The 15,166-nt window shown below is 41.9% G+C and overlaps 1 protein-coding gene across 1 annotated transcript in view; it reads right to left on the reverse strand.

Annotated features, from left to right (window-relative positions):
* Nucleotides 1-7,077, reverse strand: part of TRUB1 (TruB pseudouridine synthase family member 1) — a 29,840-nt gene extending 22,763 nt beyond the window's left edge. Inside the window, exons 1-3 of the mRNA XM_052677256.1 lie at nt 6,832-7,077; nt 6,646-6,741; nt 2,997-3,052 (exon numbers count right to left, since the gene is read on the reverse strand). Coding sequence (XP_052533216.1) covers nt 2,997-3,052; nt 6,646-6,741; nt 6,832-6,964 — 285 coding nt within the window. The 5' untranslated portion in view covers nt 6,965-7,077. The remainder of the gene's footprint in view (nt 1-2,996; nt 3,053-6,645; nt 6,742-6,831) is intronic.
* Between the last annotated feature and the right edge of the window lie 8,089 nt (nt 7,078-15,166).

The raw sequence follows: 15,166 nt of genomic DNA on the forward strand, positions 1-15,166 counted from the left end.
AACCTGATCTACAGTGGATGAGTAACACTCCCTGTATAATGTGCATAAGTTGCAAATAGAGTGATAACGTTCATAGCTGCCACACAGAGTCAGGAAAGTTTCACACAACGTTTGATGAGGAAAAAAAAACACAGAAACAGTCCAATCTCTGGCAGAGCCACCATATGGAGTTTACTGCAGAAACATACGTTTTGGCCACTCAGCATAGCTCTGCTGCCAACAATGATAGACTGAAATATTTCTTTACAAGATATGATATATTCCTATAATGAAACAATAAATCCTAACCAGAGACGTTCAGCCAGTTCAGCCAAATCTTTATCAGAATAAGCAGGACAAAAGAAAAGCTTCAGCATACACTATAGTTTCCACAGCGGTAAAAAGATGAGATTAGAGTGTAAGTTTATGGCATATGCAGAAGATGTTTAGAAAAAAAATACTCAAATCTATTTAGACAGTTGTCAATTTACCTGCATCAGATCTCTTGCTAAGATACCAGCCTTTATTACAGCATGGTCAAAACCAAAAAGCAGCTGCCTGCAGCAGATCCATCAGCCTCCTCAAGCCTCCTGAATTTTCATGTGCCAAAGTTACCAAAGTATAAATGGAAAATAAGAAAGCTGAGGCAGACAAGCTCCAAACAAAAGCTTATGACTGCCACGCCATCTGGCACAGCCTCACACCCTCTGCCACACCAGAACATGAACAGTTGCAGGGGAATAGTAGATCTGCTGTAAGGATGTATCTTCACTTCACTCATAAGCACACAGCCTGCACCAACCCAAAGCCAGGTGAGACTGGATCTGGCAAGAGGACCTTGATGGACTGTCTCCACTGCTCATTTCTCCTCTGTGTCCCCTTTCCATTGTCCTGCAGCAGCATCTCTAAGCCTTTTTGAGCTACCGGGTCACAAAAGAGCTTGCACATATGCTCTTCTGCTAAAACAATAGAAACTACTTAATCCACCAGAGCTGTTTCCACTCTGAAAATCAGCTTAAGAGGCTCTTTAGGAGCTTTAGGTGTTTTGAAATCAAGAACTTTCACACATCCACCTGTGAAGACTTAATTTAGCTGAATTAGTTCAATGTCTCTCTCAAGTTCTTAAGAGGGAGATGTCAAGTGACAGAAGGTTAGACTTGCATAGGAAAATATAGCATTACAAGATAAATCATTTCCTAAGGAAGGCTGGGAACTCACTTCTAGACCTGGAGAGCTGGGCTGTCCTATTTCCAGAACTGAGTCATAGTCTCTCAGAACTAAGACCAGCCTGCTTTAGGCAGATGTCTACTGAAAAAGGTCATGGATGGGTGACACGTGGAAGTATCAACTAAGCCAAAGCCAGAAGAATTCTGCAGCTGCAGCAGAAGGCAGGAGGATACAAAAGCATTGGTGAAACCTCCCAGAACAGCTGGTTCAGGAAAAGAAGCTGCTATGAAAACAATATTCAGTGCTGTAGCATGCTCCTTCGTGGATGCGCTCGGATTCTGGTCACTCAAGTGCAAGCAATTAGGAAGCAAGCACTGTTCAGATTGCCATGAGAAACACAAGAGCTGACTTCAGCTGAATTGCTATTATTTTTCTTGAAATTGCAAATTTTAAAATTGCATTCATTTTTTTTTTTTTTCTATTCAAATATCTATTCTAATCCCAAATTAATTTTAATCTCAGTTCTGCCCGTAGCCAAGGAAAGGTAGATGTCTGTAGGTTTTCAGAGACAGAAACATTTCTTGCGTTTCGTAAGAAATGTGACGTCTGAAGCATTCAGAACACATTTTCAGAACACACATAGATTTATCATCTATCTTCTCACTTTTCACTTCTACATCCAGTTCCAGCTGCTTACTGATGTTTCAAATTGGAAATGACTGAAGTCTGGTCCTATATATTAGTGCAAACCCATTTCAGTTTTGGATCGGTCTCTACAGCTTTTTGACCTAGTTGTATTCTCTTTTGTCAACATTTTTTCTGTTGAGCTGAAGATTATCAGTGAAATTCTACATCAATTTATCACTTCGACACCTATAGATGTTCATACCAGAAGAGAATGGGAAAAAATAGGAAAATTAAATGCATTAGAAAGGCTGTCAATATGCTGAACGTTTTTTAATGTTAACATTAACATTTTTAATGTTAACAATTTTAAGACTATTGACTTTCCCCAAGCACAAGACAGGAAGGCTTAATTGATTTCTCTATCTGTCAGCCTTACCTAAAATTCTCATTTAAAAATAATGGTCAAAACTACAGATTTCACTTGCAAAGAGGGAATCAACATTTGCAGATTATTCCTGGAGTACACGCACCTGCTCAGTAAGCAATAGCACAATCTGGAGCACAGTCACCAAAGATACAGCACAACTAATCAAAAGCAGCAATCAACAAGTTTGCTATCTGCCAGGGCTCCAGTCTGGTTTATCTCATTCAGCCAGAAGGATTTTGTCACCTTTAGCTTCTTACATGTGCCTGTCCATGTGTTTGTAGCTCGCCTGTCTAAAGTGCACAGACTCTGAACCCAAAGCTACTATCACAAACAAGACATAACTCCAAAAGGTGCCTCCTGGCATTTAAGAAGAGAGAAAAGAAACATCTGTTACTGCAAGCTATATCATAGCTCTGCTATCTACATATATGAGAGGCAACCAAAACCTGAACCATCATACACAATTACCCTCTAAAAGCATCTCTCACAGTGCCATTTTTATTATGGCTTTTCAATCTTTTTCTTTGTTGAAAATAACAAAATATTATAGCTATCTTCTTGCAAAACAGGAATTAATCCCTTATTAACACTCTTCAGCAAAACAAAGACAAATAAAGGTTTTTCAATGACCGTCCCAGACATGAGTGCAAACACAGAAAGGAACAGTTGTACTTATTTACAATAACTATATTGGACATTTCAGATATTTGTATGTAGGTGCAGCTCTTACTTGAAAGAAAAACAGAAATCAAAATAAACAAACCAGCACTAATACAGGTCATTTAGCATTCCTTACCTTGGAACCTGCCAATATAGTTTTCAGCAATTTTGTTCCCTTTCCAATACCAACCACTGCAAAGACAGAAAGAGAAATTACACTTCCAAACCAGCTTTGCAATTCCCTTCTTCAACACCATTATGAGATAAGCTCTAATGTTAAAAAAAAAAATCAGACTATAGAAATAAAGAAGTCTAAAGCAGAAGACAAATAAGCTTCACCTAGTTCTCAAAATGCTTTAATTTGACTCCTAGATTTATTTATCTTTTAATCACCAGAGAAACAGATAGTGCAATTAACCCCGTCTCTCATTTGATGAAAGCTTTGGCTCGCTAATAATGAGTCTGGACTGCATTGCAAGTAAAATGGGCCTTTCAAAGGCTGATAGAGGTAAAGAGTAACACAGCCAAAGCAGCATAATGAAACAGTTCATGGAAGTCACAGCAACAAAGTAAATTAATCAAAAGGTCCAACCAGGCTGTCAGAAATCTTTCCTAGTCAGGCTCCTGTGTTATTGTAAATGCACAAACCATTGTTTCTTCCATCCTAAATCAGTATTCTGCAAAGTAATTCTCAGTCAGGTTTTCACAAGACAAGCAGATGGGAAAAGGCAGTATTTTACATTTTACTTCAGAGCTTTTTTTACAACAAGGTGCTTGCTTTGGATAAGCCTTTCTATTGATTTGCTCCACATACAGCAATACAAAGAAACAATAACAACAGAAGGAAGATGGAGAACTGGGATGAGTCAGATACATTGCCACGACACACGTTCCTGAGAACACTGCCATGCTATCTACTGTAATTCATTGCAGAAATTCTCCACTGTGTCACATCAAGAAAAGAAAAAAAAGCACTAATGAGAAATTAAGGAATTATTCCACAATTGTTCTACTATTAAATAATAAAGGGTCACCTTCACCTTTCCTGAACTATACAGGGGAAATTATTTCCACACACAAGCTAAGGAATATGTAACAGCTGTCCTTGATCTTAATAAAACTACAGGAGTTAAGTGCATTTGAAACAAATCAGCTTTGTACTAACTTGAATCAAAAAGCCAAGAGCATCTAGCTCAGTAATGACTACTTAAAACAAAAAAGAAAAACAAAACCACATTTGTGCTCTAATGTTTCCAATCTTAGCACTCTTGAGATTCATAAGACTTCCTATTCTCAATAATTCTCCTCTTATTCCTCGGGGTTTTTACAGTCACATATGCCTTCGTCTTTGTAATTCCTTGTACCTTCAGTTCAGCCTGTTCCTGTCAAATTCACCAGGCAGAGCTACAACAAGGCTGAGAAATGAAGATAAGCACACATAAAACTTTATAACCAAGCACTTTTCTTGCAACACGCTGACATCACTCATAACTTGGATTAAAAAAATAGCTACTTCAGTTTCAGAAGTATTACCATTGCTCGTTGACCACTGCCTTCTTATAGATGGTTCAGAATTCCCTAGGACACAGGGCCCCACCAGCACAGGGCTGTCTACCACCTGGCCCATAAGTTGCCCATCGTTCATGCTGTACATATCACTGATCTCTGCCTCCAAAATTCTTCCTCATCTACACCCACCATAAACACAAAAAGAAATACCAAAGCACATCTTCTGATGAAAACCACTGCCCAGTTATTTGCAGTACACCCCACACACCAAGCAAGACCCAGTATCAGCAATTCATACGAGCGAAGTTGCAGACATGCAACTTGTATAACCTTTTATTCTTTCCCATTGTTTCACATTTCGGAAGATAAATACTTCATTATGCTAAGATACATGAAGAAAGAAAGCTTCCTGACCCCTCCTATCACACACAAAAAAGCAGAACACATCTTAGGAATGACTTGATTCTATCATGTTCTTCCTTTTCTCCTAATCATTTTAACCAAATCCCCAAGATATCTCAACACATGGCCTTTCCTGCTCCTCTCTAGTCTTGTCTTTTCCAATCTAACTACCATTGATTTTTCTCTGTGTGCTTTGTATGGCAGTGGAATGAAACATTCTATACCTTTTTGGATCGATCCATAGCATATTAAGGTGATACACTTCTGTCTTTACCAAGCACATCAAGCCCAAGTACTTTTTGTCACACCACACGAGCTGGCTTTGGAGACTGATGGATATCAGAGAATACTAGGAGAAGCAATTAAGGATGACAAGAGATTTTTCTTTCCCTCTGGATCAATGCTGTTGACTTCCCACAGTGAGCAGTAGGTATGCTCATTGGGGACATCCCTGAAAGGCAGAAGCATCCACTTCAGCCAGATACACAGTATTCTCTGGTGAGTGGTCACACAACACAGGAAGACAGAGTTAGTGCTTCTCTTCCAGCCCAAGAAGGGTATGTTTCAAAACATTTACAGGTGACACAGAACAATTATCAGCATATATAGACCTCCACTAGCAACAGACTCCACAAACATTCCTGGAAGTATTGCTCCTATCACAGTAAAACTCAATGGATATCTCATTTCATTAGAATTCAGTGGATATACTTGTGTATAGTAAATGCTCCCCCTGTTGATTTTCAATACCAAAGAAGTATCACTTCTTCAGACCAAGTTGAGCTATAAAACCGTGGTAAAAGCAAGCTGCAGATTTTAGCATTACTCATCAATGAAACCATTACTGACAGTGTATGATACGGGACTAATCCAGTCTAATTTTCACAATTACAGCTGAGTTCTCAGTAGCAGCAACTGATACATCATAATCATCAATGGAAGCAACTGATACATCATAATCATCAATGGAATGAAGAAATTCAGTAAATAGATGATAGGACAAGGAGGAATGTTTTTCTGGTGAGACAGGGGAGGATTAGGTGTTAGATATTAGAAGGAAGTTTTTCACAGAGAGGGTGGTGAAGCACTGCCCAAGGTTGCCCAAGGAGGTTGTGGATGCCCCATCCCTGGAGGCATTCAAGGCCAGGCTGGATGTGGCTCTGGGCAGCCTGGTCTGGTGGTTGGCGACCCTGAACACAGCAGGGGCTTGAAACCAGATGATCACTGTGGTCCTTTTCAACCAAGGCCATTCTGTGATTCTATGATCAGAAAGCAAAGCCTCACACAGAATCACAGGGGTCAGAAGGGATCTCTGAAAATCACCTCATTGATGACTGTTCTTTAATGAGCAAGAGAAGACAGCAAGTGAAAAATTCTTGAGGCTTAGCACAGAAGTAAACAGCACCTGAATTGCTGTTACTTATTTTTTATTTGACAAGTATTATAACCCCCAAAGGTTCCCTCAAAATCCCAGAAACACATTAAGGCACAAATAACTTTAGAAAATTACAACGGCTATAAATCCCCAGCTTAACTAAAAACAAAACAAACAAAAAATAACACACAAATTTCAAAGGCAATTTAGAAAACGTGGCGGGATACATGGTGGGATGTAGTGTGAGGAACGTGAGCAATGACCAACAAAGTTGGTTATCTCAGGAAGTTTAAAAAAAAAGCAACAACAACAAAACTTGTTCAGGAACTTATTAAACATGCGTACAAGTACACAAAAAGGAAATGTAACCCAGGACACTCTTCTCCAGTAACCCAAAGCCGCAGTGTGTGCTGCACGTATCCAGACCATCCCTCCACCTCCACACGGAGGCACAGAAGCGTCTCCCGCGTCCTGTGACTGCATTTGTACTGCTCATTACCCAGAACTCCTGTTGCTGCACTGTCCAAAGTCCCACCATGTCCAATTTTCAAGGCTTGCTTTTTTCTTTTGTTATCTTTTGTTTGCACACCGGCTTCTGCAAACAGAAATGGAAAGAAGGCGTTACAAGACAACCTCGGAACTCAGGAAGGGGCGCGCAGATCCCCCAGCCCAACCGCCCGCCTACCTGCCAGCAGCCTTTCCTTCAGCAGGTTGAGCACGGCAGCCGAGGTGGCCCCTTTGGGCTTGTAGACGGCGAACAGCCCGCTGAGGGAGAAGAGCTTCTCAGCCGCCCTGCCCCCCAGCTCCCCGGTGGCCATGCTCAGCAACCCAGCGCGCCTTCCGCCCCGCCGCCCGGGGGCCTCTGGGAAACGCAGTCCGCCGTGCGGAAGGGCGGGGCGGCGCGGGCCGGGCGGGGAGCTGCGAGCGAGCGGCTGCTGGAAGCTGACACGTAGTGAATGGCCGGAGCGCCTGGAGTCCTTGCAGAGCAGCCTGCACACCGGGGCTGGGCCGCACAGCCGGCTGATTCCAATCAGAGCCCGACTAAAGGGCCCTTTATCAAAATATGCTCCATCTGGCCCCCACGAAATGGTGCTGGTGTCAGGGCTTCCTACCTGTGCTTACAGCATGAGAGAACGTGCAGGATCAGGGCCCAACTTTTAACTGCAAATCTCAAGCACAGAAGGTATATTTTGTGGCTGTGTGCAACTCACGCTGTCCTATGGCGTGAGCACAAAAACACACGGCCTTCTGATAAACAGGTTTGGAGAGCTGCTGCCTCTCCCCCTCAGCCGTCACAGTGTTAAGCATTGTACCTTTCTTGCTCAACTTAACAGAATTATATTCTGCTGACTACTTGCTCAGTCCATTAATCTTCCTGCCTTCACATGTGCTCTACAAGGAGGTATCGCTAAGGCAGGCTCTTGCTTCTCACAGCAGTGCTGCATGAGGGCTTTCTTCTTCAGGCACGACTCGTGCAGATTCATTTCTCTGACAACGCTTCCCAGAGCATTAAAGCAAGTTATACGTGAGGTATGTGAGAGCCAAGAGCCTGGTGCCAAGGTTCTGAGAGCCTGGATGCTTCAGTCATTCATTTCAGTTATTCACTGGTAGGAGCCTGCAGGTGAAACCATGAAAAGATCCAGTTACGGGGAAATAAATACAAGTTTAGCTAAGAGCTAAATGTGTTCCCAGTGCTTCCCAGAGCCTGAGAAGCAAACGTTCCTGCTGAAGTCAATGGTTGTCTCTGCACAGAGCAGGACCAAGGCCCACGTGTGCATAAACACTTTTTCAGCCTGCTCTGGAGGCTCTCCCAGTGCCTGCTCACACTGTCCTCAGCAGCCCCAGGGACACCCCGTGCTCCAGCTGTCAGCACTAGCAGTGCCCAGCAGCCTCCCTGACACACTTCTGGCATGTATTACTAATGGCTCTTCTTACCAAGGAAGTTTGTCTCCAGGACAAACAGGCAGACAGGGTTAGAGGTGCCCACCAAAACCATTCCTTATTATTAAGAGTCGGGTATTTACATAAGAGCTCTGGAACTATCATGCAAGATTTTAATTATGCGCCTTATTTGCTTAGATCGCATTTACATATCTGTAATCTAGCTGTGGCAATATTTGCTGCTACCTTAAGCTGTGAGGGTGAATTCTCAGATGAGTGACACACATGGCCGTCACTGCAGGACATGGAAGCAAGGTGTCAGCGTCCTTCTCCATAAGAAAAAATGTAAACAAACAAACAAGCAAACAACAAAAAATACTTTCCACAAGGTCAGCAGAATTGCTACTGGTTGACATGGAGTTAAAATTGACGCTGCAGTGTGGAATGCATGTGGTGAGCTGTGATGGAATTTCTCTTGCGGATACAGCATAGTCAGGCTAACCTCCTGAAAACCACTTGAAAAATAGTCTCACAAATGCCCTGCTAAAAAGTGCTTCAGCACAGATTGCTCAGTGAGAGCTCGAGTAAAACTATTTAAACATTACTGTTAGAAAATGGTGCAGCAAGCTTCCAGGCAAGGAGACTGCAGCCCACAGACTGAAATGCAGACCTGTCACACAGTCATGCCCAGTGCTATCTGTAGGCCGTCAGACTGCTCTGAAAGCATTGCTGAGGAGCACGGGGACATTACACAACAGTGAGAGCTCCTCAGTGGCATAAAGATGTCCCTAATGCTAACGAAACCTCAGCTTTCCAATTACGAGGCAGCTGACAGGGCCTGTGATAAACCTCAGTGCTTTACCTGCTAAGGACTGAGCTAAGCTGAGAATTGTCCAAAATGGTTTGTCTGCTGTAATTACCCTGACACAGACACAGGGCGTGAGCTGAAGGTCAGTGTCTGACCTCGGTACTGTTCTCACAAATTACCAAAAGCCTTTTCCTTCTTCTATTTTTCTTTTGAGAACAGGTGTTTAAATGGGTTTCAGCTATTTCTTCCTCTCAGTTTTAGGACTGAGCAGCAAGTTCTTGTAGGTTTCCCAATCTTCTGCGGCAGCAATTAAAACCCAACACTTTGTTACCACAGCAGATGGGGTCTTTGAAGGCTTAGAAAGAAGAGATTTGCTTTGACTTTACCGGGCATTGGAAAAGGGCCCAAAAGAAGAAATGTGAGAGACTATTAATGACTGTCAGTATTTCAGTTAGCTAGAAGGATGTGAGTGCATAAATCACATGTGGCTTGCTTCATGGGGCAAGGTTACTCAGCATTCAAAATGGTGGGAACGATGTACCGAACCGTTCATCTCCAGGGCATCATTTCAGATTTGCCTCATGTTGCTAGTGATTAAAAGTCATTACCATCTGCTCAGTAGCCTATTTGAAATGAGATGTTTATCTCCAACGATTTCTAGCCAAGCCAGGATCCAAAACAACCAAAAGCATGATTAGAGTTACTGATTTTATTAGCAACCTTAATAAAAAGGCTCAGTAAAAGGCTGAAAGGATATTGTTGCTTTATGCATGAATGTTGGTAGGGCTAATAGAGATGGGCCAAAAGTTTCCTGCAGGTCACTGGAATTGCATGGATCAGTACCTCGAGAGTCTGGTGCAATTATGCTTTATAGAGAAGAGATGATAGTAGCTGTACTGTGTGCAAACTGCAGATAAGTGCTGTTTGAGTGAGGTGAATCTTTTACTTCTTTGTGCAGAAGAGAGATGCAGCGCTTCCTTCTCCATAAAGATGCTTCCCTGTCTGCTTTCAGACTGACTTCTTCTGAAGTGAACATAGAATCATAGAATGGCTTGGGCTGGAAGGGACCCCAAGATCATTCAATTCCAACCCCCCTGCCACAGGCAGGGCCGCTGATCTCCAGATCTGGCACAGGACCAGGCTGCCTAGGGCTCCATCCAGCCTGGGTTTGAACACCTCCGGAGCACCCACAGCCTCTCTGGGCAGCCTGTGCCAGCACCTCACTGCTCTCTCTGTGATGAGCTAACCCCTGACACCCAAAGAACTTCCCTCTGACATCTAAAAGTGTTGCTTACACACCACCATACGGAAGAATACAATGCTGGATTTCAGTTTTTAAAGTAGAACCATCAGCAGAGGGCCATTTCTGTACCTGTGTTCAACAAATCACTTTGTGACTTCAGCTTTACTCTCTGTATCCAAATCAGCAGATAATTGCAGGGAGGTCAATCACAGCTCATATTCCTGCAAAAACAGAGTTGCAGCTGTTTGAAAGTACAAGTCCTCCTCAGGACCAGCCAGAGGAATTTTGTCCGTATTGGGAACCATAAAAGCCTAAAGTACACAGAATATTTTTCCTCTAACTGTTCCATCTGGTTGCAATAAGGCACAGATAAATAACTCTTCAACCTGTTAAGTTTATTCAGTCCTATCTGGGTGGCACGAAGCACGTACTTGATTGTGCATGAGTGGAATTCTGAACAAAAGTAGGTCCTTCAGCACCTTGTTGATCCACAGCAGTTCTGAAATAAGAACGTCAATTATTGCATGCGAGGGAAAGTATGGCAAGTGCCATACTGGGGCTAGGCTTGGTATTTTTTGTTACTTATTGCCCCCCTTGTGCTAAGCTGCAAGTACGCAGGTGTGTGTTTTGTTCAGAACAAGATCAGTAGTCTGCGTTTTTGGATTTTACACCCAGGTGTTTGCTTAATTTCAGGAATATCTTCCTTCCACCTTTATTCTGTGTTCTCTGAGAATTATTTTTAGTTGAGAATAGTTTAGATAAAATGTAAGTTTTGGTTAGCTGATTTAATGCAGGTTTATAGTATCAAATTGAGTTGGATTCCACAATATAGTACAATTGAAATGTTTTTAGTCATTCCTTCTAATGTGAAGTGCGACTCTGACAGCTAAATAAGGGTAACCACTGATAGGTCACCAATGCTGTGGAACTATGAAGAAATATGACACAGATATGATTTAAATTGTACCTTAAAGAGCTGATTGCATTCGTAGGTGAGGACATAGCTGTCACAGACTGGGAAGTTACTTCTAACCTCTGATCCGTGTCCAGATGTGTCTGTAATGACATGGGATGGAGCACAGTCTGGAATCAGAAGAGTCAGTGATGCAGAAAGGAGAAAAATACATTCTGCAGATCTTTAATTTCATTGCTAATAAAAGTCTCAGTAGGATTCTCAGTTCTTGTTTAAATTTGCACAGTTTCTTCTTGCAGTTACTGTCGAAGAACTAATTTTCCAAGAAGCTGCATCCTAATTAGGAATGACAGAGAACTCACCAGATGTGCATGTGGAGCAACGCAGTACATGAGGGATTGTTTGTATGGACAATTCAAGTCCAAACTCCCCCTGTAAGTTTTGACCATGAAGTTAAGAAGACCCAGACACTCTTAAATCTGAGAAACTGCCACTGCTACACTCAATTCAGCAAGATGAGCTGAACTATAGCGTATACTTTTATCTGATCTGGGTTTTTTTCCAATTCAATCTTGATTGGAAGACACTGGGAGGCAGAAAAGAACAGGAACACAAGATTCACAAGTAGTTCAATTTGATATTGGTTTTCTTGCCTGCCTTTGTACAGTTTCCATGTTCAGGTAAGTATGTTACCAGTGTTACCAACCAGCCCTCCAGTGACCCACTGTCACCCTGTGAGCACACTTACATAGTCTGATGAGCAGTCTGTGATGGATGTGAAGCAAAGAGAATGCCTGGGCTTCCACACCTCAGTGAGATGCCCACCTTTCCTCACCTCATTTGTCTGAAGGAACAGATTATATCTCCAGAAAGAAAGCCAGCTTCATCTTCTAGCATTAAACTTACATCATAGTTAAATAAATTTCTTGGCACAAGAACGCTGAAGCCTAGGAAGTCCTCATCTAAGGAGGATAAAAGCTAAAACACTCCAAAAGTTCCAAGCCATTCCTGATTTGGGTTTCAGGTTCGGTGTTCTTGGGCTGCAGCAATGACACAGCCACCTCCTCTGCACAAGCAGCTGGGTTGGTTCAAGTTCCCAACACGCTACTGGCAGCAAATACTTGTGAAAAGCATAATGAAGACTGCAAGGAGTCTACATACACCTTACGTACCTCATTAGCCCAAGAAAATGGCTATGATAAGAAGGTCAAAGCTGTAGCTTTGCTATCTGTTGTACTAAGAACAAATCTAGAGCCAGAGATATGTTTTCTGTATTCCATGGCAGGAGGGGTCAGTGGCCATTCTGGCAAGTTTTGCCTAGAAGATTTCTTGCTGGCATGAGAACAATTGCACACCCCCTCTGTCCTCTTTTATTGGCAGATTATCAGCCTAAATAAGCACAAGTAACCATGGATTAGTCCCAATTAATTCAGAAGTGCAAACAAACAAAAGTAGCCATTGCCCATGGGTGAGGGCTGCCAATTGCATCTCTAATGAGAACTCCAGAATCAATAATCAAGCAGTTCCAGGCAGTGAAGTGTATTTCTAATGCATGTTATAATAGTGATAAAAGGAATTGTTGCATTTACCATAAATTATTCAACTTATAATTGCTTAGGCTTTGGAGTCTGTAAAGATGCTAATTGCCACCTGTAAGATCAAATTGATGTCTGCTTTTTATTTTCATAAAGACAGGCTTAAAATGGCAGAGAGAAGAAAGACGAATCCACAAATACTTTGCCAAAAATAAAGAGACACTAAAGGTGGTAAACATTCTGCTTTTGTATTCTGGCTTGCCATCTTTAAAATGACTCTCCATATTTACCATATTTACGTGTCTCCATGATCAAATACATGTTTGGACACAGCTGGATCGGTATTCAGCTCTATCCCAATTACTCCATCTCATTGTGAGCATGGACAATGAGCAGCCCTAGGATGAGGCTATTTTCACCTGTCATGTGATGTGCTAAACTCTTTAATTAGTAATTTAGTGATTAGAAATTACTTTTTAGTAAGAAAGGAAAATGGAGTCAAATACTTGCTAATTTTCTGACATTTCTTCCAGGTTTTCATAACAGTTTTTATGATTCTTCCTTTGACTTTCCTGCCAGATCTGTAACGATGTCGTCTAGACAAAGTTTGCTCTTTGTAATTTATGGGGGAAAGACAATGAGAAGATTATTCAGAAATATTTTTGCTTATGAAGGAGATCCCATTAACTGCAACTGTTAATCCAGTATCACCTAGAAAACCAGTCCGGATTTTAAAAACCAATTACCTTCAATGTGATCTGTTGTTTAAAGCGTTTGATGAGGAAAGGACTGTGCTCTGCATGGTATCCTCATTCACTTCTGAAAGCAACAGTGCATCTGATCTCAAACGTTAAATAAATTAAAACAAAGAATATTTTCCTGTTAGATGTTGAAAACCTCCTTTCAGGAAAGCTGAAAAAAGGCCGAAGTATTTTTTTTTTCTCTTAGCTCAGAAGTTCACTTTGAAGCAGTATTCACTTACACAGCTGACAAGCATGATCCCAAGAGTGCTATCTGTAGAAGTCAGTGAGAGGTAAAGGATGCTCAAAATCATGCCCTAATTGCTAACTTGGCTTGAAGATACACTCTGTGTCCTACTAAGAAGACGTCCCTACAGTTTACAGTAATCATCTCTTGTAGCAATAAGGTCACAGTAAGCTGTGGTGGGCAGCACAGCCGTTGCACGCATAGCACTGGCAGGGGGCACAAAAAGGACAGTCTCATAGCAGTGGTATTTTGGTAAGCGATGATCTACAAGAGGTGGCATGGAATGTGCACAAACTGATTGGCATGACAGTGCTTCAGTAAGGATGCTCTGCTGGAGTGCCCACTTGGTGTAAGACTTTGTGTTGGTGGGCTGGTCATCAAGTTACTTTGTTTCTGGAGTATATTCAGTACTTTTAAATCTAGTCTATTGAGTCTTTCTTGGTGCTTCTTTCTGAAACATTAATGAGAAACTCACGCAGAATTTGTCTGATTATCCCATTCATATTTAATAAGCTTGCTGCTTACACTTCAGAGCAACAACAGAAATTAGATACTGCAATGCTTCAGTGCTGGAGTGACCCCAAATTTGGCTCTAAATTATTCATTATACTGGATGAAGGTAAGAGAGAACTGTCATAACCTTAAACTTCTCTAAATCATACATTGTTTAATTTGTCCCTCTTTGTTGTTATTCTCATTTCAAAAAAAAAACAATGTCTCTTTCCCACAGGTTTCATCAAGAAGCACACGCCCAGTGTTGTATATTGTACAAGAAATTGTGTAAGGTTAAAGGTCTAATCTAAAAGTAGGTCTAATCTGGACATCAAGCAGAATCTAAAATCATATTGGTGAGCTCCTAATCTATGTATTGAGCAGAAATCATACCTTCACAACTGTCATACCTCCAGATTCATCACTTGGAATGTTCCATTTTTAATCTGGAAGAAGGATGGCAAAATACAGCCCAGTTCCCATCTATCCCAACTTTCATGAAAGCAGAAACGTCACGAGAATTGCTCAGCTAAAAACAACTCTGTGATCAGATCTGGTGGACATTTTCTGTTCTCATGCAAGTGGTTCACACACAACTTCTGAACGTAAACACTTAGACCAGTACAAGCATCACCTCTGGTCATCCCCTAAGGCACTGCCCCCACAGCTCACCTCCAAGCATCACCATTAGTGAGCTCTCTGCCCAACAGCACAGGGCAAAACCAGGTTCATGGGGAAGGATACGTGAGCATACAGCATGGAAACTTGTCACTCCTTCCCACACCTCAGCTTGACCAAACAATATTCCATGAAGGGTCAGCACAAGGAAATAGTGCATAAACTGCTATCATGTTGTTTCTACAACACGGTAAGGGTCCTCTGGAGCTTTTTTGCATTCATTGCCTTTCAGATGACGTGTGTGATAATGTTTCATTATCATCATCTGTTATTAAGAAATAATGTCGCACATTCAAGAGTTGGAAGCATTTTATCGTAACTCCATTGCTGCCTGCAATGCTCACCAAGACAGATTGCAGATCCTGACAGCAGTCCAAGGGGGGAAAAACAACTTTGGGAAGGCAACACAATCTAAATTTTGTAGAGTTGAGCCAACAAACAGATGGCAGGAACTAAACCTCCTTAAAAAAACACTACTCCCAT

The sequence above is a fragment of the Tympanuchus pallidicinctus genome, unplaced genomic scaffold, assembly GCF_026119805.1.
Source record: "Tympanuchus pallidicinctus isolate F22 unplaced genomic scaffold, pur_lepc_1.0 scaffold16, whole genome shotgun sequence".
NCBI classification, from domain to species: Eukaryota; Metazoa; Chordata; class Aves; order Galliformes; family Phasianidae; genus Tympanuchus; species Tympanuchus pallidicinctus.